The sequence below is a fragment of the Eptesicus fuscus genome, chromosome 22 (assembly GCF_027574615.1).
Source record: "Eptesicus fuscus isolate TK198812 chromosome 22, DD_ASM_mEF_20220401, whole genome shotgun sequence".
In the NCBI taxonomy this organism is placed as follows: Eukaryota; Metazoa; Chordata; class Mammalia; order Chiroptera; family Vespertilionidae; genus Eptesicus; species Eptesicus fuscus.
In genome coordinates this window covers 22,289,893-22,302,927 of record NC_072494.1, presented here as the reverse complement: position 1 = coordinate 22,302,927, position 13,035 = coordinate 22,289,893, and the positions used below count along the sequence as shown (strand labels likewise).

At 35.7% G+C, this 13,035-nt stretch overlaps 1 protein-coding gene across 3 annotated transcripts in view; it reads right to left on the bottom strand.

Annotated features, from left to right (window-relative positions):
• The window catches only part of RASAL2 (RAS protein activator like 2), a 264,165-nt gene that overhangs the window by 58,113 nt on the left and 193,017 nt on the right, over positions 1-13,035 (bottom strand). For all 3 annotated transcript variants that reach the window (XM_008145887.3, XM_054712291.1, XM_008145888.3), the window contains exon 4: positions 4,869-4,975. In XM_008145887.3, coding sequence (XP_008144109.2) covers positions 4,869-4,975 — 107 coding nt within the window. The remainder of the gene's footprint in view (positions 1-4,868; positions 4,976-13,035) is intronic.

The following is a 13,035-nucleotide window of genomic DNA, read 5'->3' as shown; positions in this document are numbered from 1 at the left end:
AAGTGATTAAAAAATCATAAATATCAATAGTCACTTTATAAAAAGGATATTCAAGAAAGGAGGCTGTTCCAAAAACTAAGGCAAGTGAAACAAACACATACAATTGCAAGACATGATTATTTTCCCATTCTGAATTAAATTATAAGTACCTAAATAAGTTTTCAGTAGTTTACTCATTTCTTCCTAACAACCCCTGTAATATTTAAATGTAGTGTTAACGATGTATGAAACATAGAATGGATATCTTATTTAAAGGAAAACACAAGTGTGACAAATATGACCAAAAAAATCTACCAGGATGTTAAAGAAAAAATGAAAAATAGGACCTCTAAAAAGAGGCGAGAACTATTCTAATGACTAAAATTGTTCTTGAAGAATCTAACAGTCAAAACTCAGATCTGTAGAAACATTGTGAGTTTATGTATATGTATGACACCAAAAGGGCTCAAAGAAATAGCCACAGAAACAAGTCATTAAAGAAATCTATCTAATTTCACTTCCTAATCAATGTAAGTAGATACAGCATACCCTATACACATAAAATATCATAGCCCTGAATTCCAAATACAAATTCAATTCTTTGTTGAGGAAAAATACATTCTGTACAGGTACACTCATTTATTCCAAATGATCCCTTAGTGGTTATTAAATAGTTTAGCAATCTATTTGGAGACATCACCAGTAATACCAAGAGAATATGTGTAGAGAGATACTCTATTCTTGTCCTTCAATAATTCACACATATTTTGTGCATTCACAATTATTGTTGAGAATCTACTATGTGTAAGGTACTGTGTTAGGCAATGGGGTAGCAACAAATATGAGTAAAAGAGATATTTATTATCTAATGAGGTACAAAGACTGACAGATACTATTTTCGATCCATAGTTGGGAATCCACGTATGCAGAGGTCTGACAAATTATACGCAAATTTTCGACTGCTGGGATGGTGGGTTCCCCTAACCCCTCTCATTGTTCAAGGGTCAACTATAATTACAATTGGAATTAAGGTGAAGAAATATGGGGTGAGAATGGAGGAAGAACAGAACAGCTATCCTGCAAATCGCTGCTTTTTCTTATGGCTAAAATTAAAATACAAATACATTTAAACATTCCTAAAAACCAAGTCATTGCCTTATATAGGTTCACGTATCCATATAAGTTCCCTTTTTCATTTTGTATGTCCTTATTTTTAAACTTACTGACTTTGCTGCCTACTACATGCACAAAGATGGCTTAGACTAAGTAAGGAATATACATGAACAAATTTATATAAAAATATAAGTTTGAGGGAGTGGGGAGGACATACAAAGGTTTTAGGCTTACCTGATGTGGCCTCACTGCTATAGTTATTCCTTGGCTCCTTTCTGCCTCATCTAGCAGCAATGAGCAGGATATAAGCAACTCTTACCCACTGGCTTCTCTTGGATCTCCCTGATGCTAAACCCTACTCTAGAACTATCAGCAGTGTCAGCTGGTAGCCAGAGGTGGGTGCTGGGCTGGCCCTCCACAGAATGATAGCCCCTCACCCATCACTCATTGAGTGATGTCAAGAGGAAAAAGAGTCGCTTGGGGAAGAGTCAAGTAATTTACTGATACTTCACAGTATTTATAAACTTAGTTTAGCTTTTGAGCCAAGACAAATATTTCAATAAACAAATATCTAATGTTTCAGCAGCCAGCAAAATTTAGTTAAGCTTGACAAATAAATCCACTCACATCCTTGTCCCAACTTACCTTTCCAGCCTTCTCTCTTGCCATTTTTGCCTATATACTTTCGATTCCTGCCTCACTGAACACTTTCCATATTCCCTGAAAGCATCAGTTACTGTATAAAGTGTATCTTTCCAAAATGTTGTTCCCTCAGTCTGGTTTACTCTCTTCCCTTGTCAATTATTTTCATTCAGCCTTTGAAACTCAGTTCAAATCCTGGCTCCTCGGCAAAGACTTAGTTTACACAATACATTGTTAAAAACTCATGCCACCATGCTTATCTACCTCCTTATGAATCTGGTCCTTTTTCTGTCTCTTGCTACTAGACTATACGTACTCTGGGAGTGGAAATTTCTGTATCCATTTCTGTTTCCCTAGTACCAAGCAGAGTGCCAAGAAAGTATCAATAATTGGTGAATCACCAATACTTTGCTCAAAGTAAGCATTTGATAAGTGTGTCAGTGTCAATAATTTTAGTCAAAGCTTGCTAAAGTCTATTTCATCTGCTCTGCTTTCAGTAAACCTGAAAATGTTGCTATGAGAAAAAAAGACCTTTTGGGGAGTCCACTACTAGTTCCTTTTAGGGTTCATCTAATGAGCAGTGAACCTGCTGTTCATCATAGTAAAGACACCTGAACCTTAGAACCACAAGTACTTGTGCTTAAATCTCACTTCTGCCCCTTCATAAATTTAACATGGAAATGATCTCCTTTGTGATACTGTATAAATAACTTACAGTTAAGTATCTCAAGGTTTGGTTCCTTTTTGTACTGTTTTTCTGTATTCAGAGAGTCCACCATAGTATTCATTACGGAAGTATTTTGTATTAGTCTAAAAACTAGACATACTTCTTACTGGCGATACATTTAAGTGATGTAAGTAAGTCACATTAGCTATTGGTGTTATATGTAAATTTAAAAAATATAATGTACGTCCACAGACAGCCAAGTACTGCAGTGCCTCATTTAGCCAGCATATTATGATTCTCTTAAAAGAATATACATTATTTATCCAGCATTACCAAGGAACAAGGTACTTTACAAACCAGATTTTTCTGATAAGTTTTATAAGCATCACATATCTTCAAAATTTTAAATATTCTCATTGGATATATATTACACAATATTATACAGTTCCACTTTTTAAAAGTCCAGCACAACAAATATAACCTCACTTTTTCTTGATGATTCAAGACCATTATTATCAATGTCAATTACTGCACTATGCACCATCCATCCTGTAATGTAATGGTACCCATAGGGCTACTGATGAATGTAAGGCTATTTGCCTTTATCCTAAGTGGATTCAGATTGTTTTTTATGACTCTGCAAACAGTGTGTTCTGATAGTTATTTTTCAAACAATCATCTAGGTGAGGGCTTGGGAATGGTTAAACTCTCCTAGAGAGCTCAGTGCATAGGTTTGGTGACTGCAATTTGTTCGGTAAAGGTCTCTTCTTTCCCTCAATATTTCTAAATCGATGAGGTAGCTGAGACTGTCGGGAGACTAACAACTGAGGAAGGTGTCCAGAAGCAGTGCTAGCCTTCATATGTTTGCATTATTGCTTTATTACTTTTACTCAAGAACAGTCAGTCCTATTATCAAGGTAAACCTTAGATTAGATGTCAATTTATTATTTAAATATAAATAAAATTATTGTTTTTAATTAATTCAAAATTTAAAAGCCCAGTCATGAACTTCAGACTCAACTTAGAAGTACCATCCTGCAGAGGGATATTCTTCAGTTACTGAATTAAAAAATTTTCTAAGAATTCACCATTCTATTCTAGCATGATGGCTTAAAACTTCAAATTCTAATTCAATCCCTTTGTACCAAACTCTGTATATGGATAGTTTCAGTATATTTGATCTCCGTTTCATCAGGAAAATAAGGAGAGGAGAGGGGGAAAATGCTGCCTTCATTCATAGAAAGTTTTAAAAACAGGTAGCTATGTCTATGGAACAAAGAAATTTAATAAAAGACATGAAATCTGATATTTTGATATTCTTATCAAAATTGGTTTAGAATATTAATCCAACATTTGCTTGTGAACTTTAAAAATGAAAAGTTTGTAAAAATTTGAAAGGGCACAATAACAAATATTCACAAACTCTACAAGGCACTAAGACACAATAAAGGGAAATCTTGCTCCTCAGGGTTAATCCAAAATTAAACATCATTTAAGTTATTAACTTACTAATGAATGTCTACTTATATATCTCAAAATATCAGTTCTACTTAAAAGGTCATCCCAACTTAAAAAAAATAGCATTGGAATAAGTAAATAAAGAATATAACATATTAACTTGGCTGAATTAAAAGAAAAACATTTTTCTTTTATATTGATTTTATATTGATTTCCATTGTATCTACAACAATGACCAAGATCATGTAAGTAATTCTTTTCAATGAATTTTAATAATATGATTAGAATGAAAGTATATTTCTTGCTCAATAAACAAAGAAAATGGATGAATTAAAATATGGATTAGTCAGAGTTTTATCAAAATGGTCCAAACTACACCTGCAACTAGTGGTCAGCTGACCTGATCACTTACAGCCTTTCCATCTCAGCATTCCTTTGAAGTTAATACTGAGTCTCAGTACTGCCTGTCAGTTTAAGGATTATTTTTAAATGGGATATTTCTTCCAGGGTATTTCTAGAGCATTTCAATGGTCATTTAAAACAGACTTAGGCAAAGCACAGACCCGATTTCAGAATTAGAACTCACAATTGTTTAAATTCTCTTATAATTTTCTCTGCAACTTTATGAGTCTTATCATTCTCTACTTATGTTCCAGCTCTGGAAAATAAAAATAAAAAAATCTCACCAGCATCTTTACAGAATTGTGATAGGTTTTGGCCAGTGACTTGATAAAAGGACATTCTGCAAAGATTTGTACTCTATTGTTCAGAGGAATTTGAATTTAATGTACTTAATTACATAATTTGGAAGTATCCCACAAGTAAAATTAAAATTCCCTAAAACACAATAAACCGTACACTTAAAGTAGTGGACATTAAATACAGTTAATCTATAGAAGTTGACAACTCTGTCTTTAACCCTAAGTATTATAAAGAAATTCTTAGCAAGTGTAACTCTAAGAAGAAACCACAAAAGTGAAATATCCTTTTAGAGAAGAGAAACACTTACTGGTACTTTGAAGGGTGAGGTATATGCAGTGTCCATAGAGTTGGGTTTCTCGGAGGTACTGGTCCCTGAGATACTCCGTCTGCGAGGGGATCTTTCTGCTGGCACCTCTGAAAAAGAAACACCATTAAGAACCCAAAATTTAAAATGTGTAACTTAATTGGAAAATTATTTCCACTCCCCACCCCCCCAAAAAATCAGTTTGCTTTAAAGGTGCATTATATTCTAGAACCACATAATTTCTCTTTTTATCTCTGTGGTGTTTGAACTATGTAGACACTAGGAGATGGTCACAGTAAAGAAACTGCTTTAGTGAGACATATGTACACTTATGTCTCATCTGTGCACATATAAAAATAATTTCTTTTGAGCTATGTTTAATATCTGTAAGTTCACTTAATATTTGTATCTTACAATGTATGAATCTACTTCTCTATTTGTCAGCAGCAGAGGAGTTAATAGAAATTTTTTATATTATTGTGAACAAAATATAGTCTAGTGTTGCTCATGATTTGAAGGTGCATGCACAAAGGTCAAAGTTCAGTTCAGTGCAGATAAGATGATTCACTAGACTGCAACCAAAGGGCCATGTGAAGACTGAAAGCTGCTGCCAGGAGAAAATAACATATATGCCTATGCAGTAATAAAAATAGATCAGCTTCTCCTTGTTCTCGCAATATGACCTTACTAAGACATTACTCTGGAATCCTAAATCTGTTCAAACTACCTAACAAGCTTCAGATTTTGCACACAATATGATAAATATCCAACTTAACTACTATGCACTACATTAAGGTTACATTTAATTTTTTATAGAGTGATATACATATGCATATTTATGCACATACACACACATAGATGATAGATATATACATATTATACCTTTATCACAACTGCTTCCCATCTCCACTTCAACTGACAGACACATAGGAATCCAGCTTCTCAGATAACATTAAATAATCTCAACATGAACAAGGAAAAAAAAATCCTAAAAAAAGTATTCTGTGTTATCTTCCAGATCTTAAAAAATGAGGAGTAAATCGTGACTCCGGAGACTGACATTTTGCTTCCTGCTGCTCTCCCTTTAAACGATAGATGCAGTTTAAACTTCCATTTCTGGCCTCCTGGCCCCTGGGATCCGTGCTACTTCCACTTAAGAGAAAGCGTTTTTCTCTCGCTCCCTCCCTGTGTCTTGCTCTTCCCCCCTCCCTCTTTACAGCTTGCAGAGAGAGTAAGCGAGAAAGAACACACAGGACTGCAGCTATTCAATCAATCGCTCTCACTGCACACCCTCATTAGTTATTTTCAGGCTATTAGCAGACGCCCAACCACTGCCTCCCCCCAATTACAGAAAAATTTCACTGTATTGTACTAATCTGCAGCAAGAAAAAACATTTACTGAAATTTATATTTAGCTAGTGCTAAAAGGACACCATTTTACACAGATTCAGTAATGCACACAGTCAATCCCTCCTATGAAAATCCAATTGGAAGTGCTTACCCTATTACTATGTTTGCCTGTTGGATAGTGATAGGCTTCCCACGACTAAATATCATCTCTGTGACATCTTGACTAGTGAAACATAAGCCAAATTGCAGCATTCCTAATGACTGAGAGGTTGACAGCAAAGTGCCTTACATGCCTGCAGCAGATGAAAGTTCCACGCTATTACTGTGTTTTACAATCATGACCAATAAGTAACTGTAAGTCTCTCAACTTCTCACTAACCACCAATGGTTAAATGAGCCTTAATGTACAAAGTCATTTTCAGAATTAGGCACACACAATTTAGTGCACATTGCTAAAAAAATAGCAGTATATTTAGCTAAATTTCACGGGAATGGCATAAAGCACTGAATTTAAACAAATCAGTTAAACACATTGAACAAGACCATCAGACTCCAGCAACATGACACTAAAGAGTGATTTTCCAAGTTAGGAAAGTCTTATGGGGAGCAGGCAGTTGGGTGGAGGAGGGTCTGGTTAAGGTAGAATATAATCTCATCTTTCCTCTGATGAGTACTTATAATTAGAAAGTATAGGAGGAGCCTGAATATTATAATAAAATATATTTTAATCTCTGAATAATTGATGGAGAAACCAAATTAGGAGACAGTTCCATTAAGCAAGGGTAAAATGAAAGTTTTCTTTAATTTGCAATGTTTTAAGAAAATAAAATTGAAACTTATTTCTTCACTTTCTTCCAAACATCTAATTTTATTTTTTAGGCATATAAATTCATTAAATAAATATATTTCAGTGCCTTTAACTATTTGGAAACTATTGGCTAAAATGAGCAACCACATTTCAAACTCTAACAAATACGTTATTTGTTTGGTTTATTTTTGCTTTTAGATTCTCTTTCTGTATCATGAAAACAACAACAACTCACAACTCTGATATAGCTTAAAGAATTTATTTGGGTTCAAAAGAAGAAATTAAATTATTCTTGAAGTTTGAACAATTGCCCCTAAAGAGGGAAAAGAAAGGATAAAGAATACAAGGTAAACTTAATCAACTATTAAAATGGTAAGAAGTCTATACTTCTTGACTTTCTCAACCCCAACAATGCAAAAAAGAAAGAAAAAAAGGCCTTTTAATATCCAGGTTCTTTAGTTCTCAGAAGATTCATAACTATTTCAAAGCTGAGAGAAGAATATATACCCCAGGAACCAATGTCCATTTAGAAACAGGGTGGCAGCATCAGTAAGAACAGAATTAACAACTCACTGGGTTCGTCACAGGCAGGCCTGCATAGTAAACTGGCCCAGCCACCTTTAACTTTTAAGTCTCCAATTAGAAAGGAAAGCTGCTACTATGCTCTTAAAGCTACATTTCTGCTGAGTTGGACCAAAAATCTATAGTGGTTCCAGTAGGCCAAAATTAGACAGCTTTCTCCCCTACCCCCATTTCTGCTATTATGCTATCGCATTATTTTCACCTGCTATAAATATTAATGATCTTTCATAGTTACAATATTTAATTATAGTCATTTAAAAATATGCTTGCTCTCTAAGGCTGAGATATATAATATTGTTTCAGTAAAGGTCTGAAACATTTTGTTCACTTTCTCATCATCTAAAAATAGTATTTTTCATCTTCAGATTGAAAAGACAAAAAAAAGTTATAAAAAACCCTTAAGTTTTAAATTTAACTCATCATTTCCTTTGCCATTAGGTATGAACTGAGATGAGGTGACAACTTAAAATAATGAGAGATAACCTCCAATCCAGCCCTACATAGAATGATGTATTGAACAGAGAGAACATTTGGATGCTTTTCTTAGCAGCACTATCAACTATCTGTGTGTCCTGTATGAGCCATTTCACCTTTTCTGCTCTGATCTTCATGAATAAACTGGGTTATTCAGACCAACCAGCGATGAAGACAAGATGAATGAGTTCATACGCTTTGATGCAAAGTTAGCATTTTGGAAAAAAGGGGCTCTCTAAATACAAAGTGTAGTGTTATAGCATCATTTCCTCAACATGCACATTTTGCTCTTTGTCAATGTGCTTTCTCTGAAAAGTGTGGTGAAGAAATTGACAACTGGATAATTATAAGGGCAAAGCACTTTTGGTGGAGGATGTGCTTGTTCAACAAACAGAACTCAACCTCTGCCTTTAGAACCTAGTAGTGTTTTCGTGGCCTTTAGTTTATTTTTCAGGAAGCAAATGTCAAAAGTGATCCAGGGGTGAAAAAAAAAGTCAGACAGTGCTAAGGAAATGAAGAGGCATAGTAATTTAGATACAGTTTATAGGTAGTTGCCTTGAGAAGGTGAGTGAGAGACAATACTTAAGAAAGTAAGGAAATCAGCCTTGAAGATTTCTCAGGGAAGAACACTGGAAACTAATGCAAAGCTTCTAGGGTAAACAGCAGCAGGGGGCCCATGGGACTATCATCAGTGAGCGGGACTATTTGTAGCAGAGTGCTCCTATTTGTTTGTAGCTTACAGGCCTACACATAAAAACTTTAGCTTTTGACTCAAAGAAAAACCATCAGGTGAAATACACTTCACCCAAAGGTACAAATCACAAGGAAACCCTATGGACATATACTTACTGACACTTTCTTAATTATTTTCTTTTCAGGATTTTGAATAATGAATCTGATTGAAATAATTCTGGAATATTATGTTTGGAAAGAGAGTAAAAGAAAATGTTTTTATCATATATGTTTGCTAATACATAAATGTTTTAACTGAGGGTTAGTTTCAAAACCTTCTGAAAGTATCAAAAGAGAAAGGTTATCTGCTATATGACATCATTATGACCATACATCTAGAAGCATAAAATAAACTATATTTACTTTTTGTTCAATCATATTTAAACAAAATTCATATGTCATCATCATGTCATATATGTAACATAAATAATGCAGCTTAAAGTGTCAGGAATTCTGGTAATGTCTACCACTTTTAAGTTAAGTTACAATAGTGTTTTTAAAAGGTAGACAGCCCAGCTGGCATGGCTCAGTGGTTGACCATTGACCCATTCACCAAGAGGATGCTGGTTCGATTGCTGGCTAGGGCCTCCTGCATACCCCACACTAGAGATCAAGCCCGCAACCCGGGCATGTACCCTGACCAGGAATGGAACCATGACCTCCTGGTTCTTAGGTCTACGCTCAACCACTGAGCTATGCAGGCTGGGCCAGTGGGGGCAAATTTTAAAAAAAGGAATAATCTCACCAATGTGAAAGTCATTTCAGAAAATTCAACATGAAAGATGAACAAAATGTAGAAAGATATTTATAAAGTTTTAATTTGGTGGTCAATGACGCAGGAACCAAAATATCTTTCTCATAGCAAATTTCTCTAATTATGACAGACCAGAAAAACATTACATATTCACAGATGCAGTCAGTTTGGCATATATAGTATGTCTAAATATTTCACATGAATAGCAACCCAAACCAATTCCTAGTCATTTTGTTGTCCAGGATTATAAAATATAAATGAATGGAATGCCCTTCCAATTCTAATATTCACAGGCCCCTTTAATATTTTTGATATTATATTTAAGAAACAAGTGTTCTAATATTCTTAAAAGGAGATTTTTCAGTTCCTTTTTAAAAATCAGTGACATTTTAACATAGCATGATAGAAAATTGAATACACACCAAACTGTGTTTGTGCAACCATTCAGATCACTGAAATTTCAGTGAATGATGTTGCTGTGAATGAGCTGACCTCACTATCATCTATTTTCCCTTATATTGTGTAAATGATGATAACAATAAGTAGGAGTGGTTCAAATTATTAATAAACTATAGGCCCAGCGCACAAAATCACGCAGCCCCGCCCACCCGCCCGCCACCTCGCCAACCCGCGAGCGCCTTGCAGCACTTGCAGCCCTGCCCATCACCGGGCTGCGAATCGGAGCCTGTGGGTCACAGGGGAGGGACCGAGAGGTGCTCCATGCACTTCATGGTGGCCAGTCGTTTGGTCCTTTCAGTCGTGATGACTCTGGCCTTTTATTATTATGATAAGGTAAGCAAATAACTTAACTCTCCATGCTATGAATTCTAAATTAGAAGAATACTTCTTCCATAGGAGGCACATAATACATTTAAGAAACAGAATAGGAAGGAAAGAATAGTATTAGGAAATGAGTTTGTACCTCTCTAGTAAAGAGGGATTTTAATAACAAATAGCAAATAGTGAAAGAAAAAAGGCTTCATGAAAATGGAATTGCATACTTTTTGTTGGAGGACTCCTGAAGGTAATGGAAGCTTAAAAGTGCAGGTAGAGAAGCATTTTATAAAGGAAAAGGGACACGAGCAAAGAGAAGAAAATTACATATTACATTTATATAGTTGCTAATACTATAGCATCTGGGCATTTCATAGATTTCATCCACCTGACTCTCAGTGGGACATTCTCTGCTGTGTCTCACTTTTACTGCTTTAAAGCCTGTGTACCAACAGTCACTACCATTCAGCTGCTCTGAAATACAAATCCCCAGAGCCACTTTAATTCATCCAATTTGTATCACTTAGAATGCAATACTTCACTCAAACAAGCAGTCCTTTCAAGTTTGCATGCACTAGACACTTACTTCAATACATTCAAATTGGTGCTAAGTATGAAAATGTGGTGAATTCTCAGAAAGTAAAGACACCCAGACTCCCCACCTTTACTTTACTTCAATAAATTTATTCTCTATTATTATTATTATAAATTTATTCTTATTAATATAATAGGAGAACAGATTTCTCTCTGGTCAAGGAATCTGAACATCCACAAGTATTCCATTTCTTCAGCTTAGGACTTACTTCACATGATGATATTGGATGGTATGGTAGAGAATAGTTTTAGTGCAAATAACACTTGCAACCAGAACGGCTAAGAAACAGCTTAGGGTTATAGGGTATCCTCAGTTTCAAATACAAAGCATATCTCTAGGCCTTGGTGCTATAACAATGATGAAAATATAAGGATAACTACAACGCTCAACTATCATTTCTTAATCCTTGTTAAATGCCAAGAGTGTTATATGAGTTCTCTCTTTAATCTTGACAATAATTTTCTGAGTTGGGATTATTGCCCCCATTTTACAGATAAGGAAACAGGAGATGTTCTATTACTCTGCCCATGTGTGCACAGGTGGTAAAGGGCAAAATCAGGACTGGAACCTATGTGGTTTGGAGCCTGTACTTTTAATCACCATGCATACTATCCTATTCTCCTTGTGTTTTGTATTATTGGCTGTAATGGAGAAAAAATAAGATACATAATCATGGAGACTCTTCCTAAAAGTAACTCAAAGAACTTGAACCATATGCACACAATTCTTCATATTTTAAAGAAAATGAAAGCACACTCTTTCAGCAATAATTTACTGCAAACAAAGCCCATCAAAGAAAACTTTCAATCCTGGAATTCTGATGCTAAAAAGGATATTCTAGTCAAGAAACAAAGAGAAGTGAAGCAATGGGATGAAGAGGGAAAAAGTTTACTAGCTTAATGTAATGGTGAAAAAATCTGAACAAAATAAGAAACAAGCTATAAAGAATATCTACTACTGATTCCTTGAATAAAAAAGTGACAAAAAACCCTCCAAAAAATAACCTCCCTTAGGGATAGAGATGAATAGGTGAAGCACAGAGCATTTTTAGGATGGTGAAAATACTCTGTGATACTGTAATGATGGATACATGCCATATAGTTGTCAAAACCCACAGAATGTACATCAAGAATAACCCCTAGTGGTAAACCTTAAAAAAAAAAAAAAGCCTTGCTCTTCTATCTTGCTAAGTAATCTTCAATATACCTAAGTGGAGAGATAACTACTTAGGCCAATCCTATGAGACAAAGCTAGATTAAAAGCATTATGATCTTAGGTTTTACAAAGAACAATCTATATATATAAAAGCATAAGCGACCTAACAACTGAACAACCGGTCGACTGGTTGCTATGACGTGCACTGACCACCAGGGGGAAGAAGCTCAATGCAGGAGCTGCCCCCTGGTGGTCAGTGCGCTCCCACAGCCAACCTCCCATGGGTGGCCAACCTCCCACAGCTGGCTGGCCAACTTCCTGCAGTCCCTCTCCCCAGCCAGCCAGCCTCCCTGATGGGCCCCTACTTGGGGGTGGGGGGGGGGGGCAGCCAGCCAACCTCCTGCGGTTCCTCCTCTCGACCCCTGGCCCTCCCAATCGGGGCCAATCAGGGTGGGGATGGGCAGCTGGCCAACCTCCTGTGGCCCTCCTCCTGCCCCCCTCTCCCCGATCAGCCCTGATTACCAGCCAGGACGAGGGACCCCACCTGTGCACAAATTCGTGCACTGGGCCTCTAGTCTCTAAATAACTAAGAAAGCATTATTCAGCATAAAATGACTGTTTTGAGCATTTCAATCTAGTTATTTATAAAATTTTCTTAATCTCACAGCTTCATATTGGTGAATCATATTTTGTCCACTCTAGAAGACAATGTCTTCTAATTTACAGAGATTTCTAAGACCTTATCTAAACTTTTTCTATAACTGACTATAGTTCTCATTATTAGTATGTTTCATATATAACTGTGAGTATAATCTTTGATTTACTTATACTATGATTTCAGTATTCATCTTTAAAATCTTAAAAAAGATTTGGTCCTTGATTGTGTCAGGGCCTTTTAAGATTAGTTGGGGTTTCATCCTAAAATAGATTTTAACAGAAAGTATTT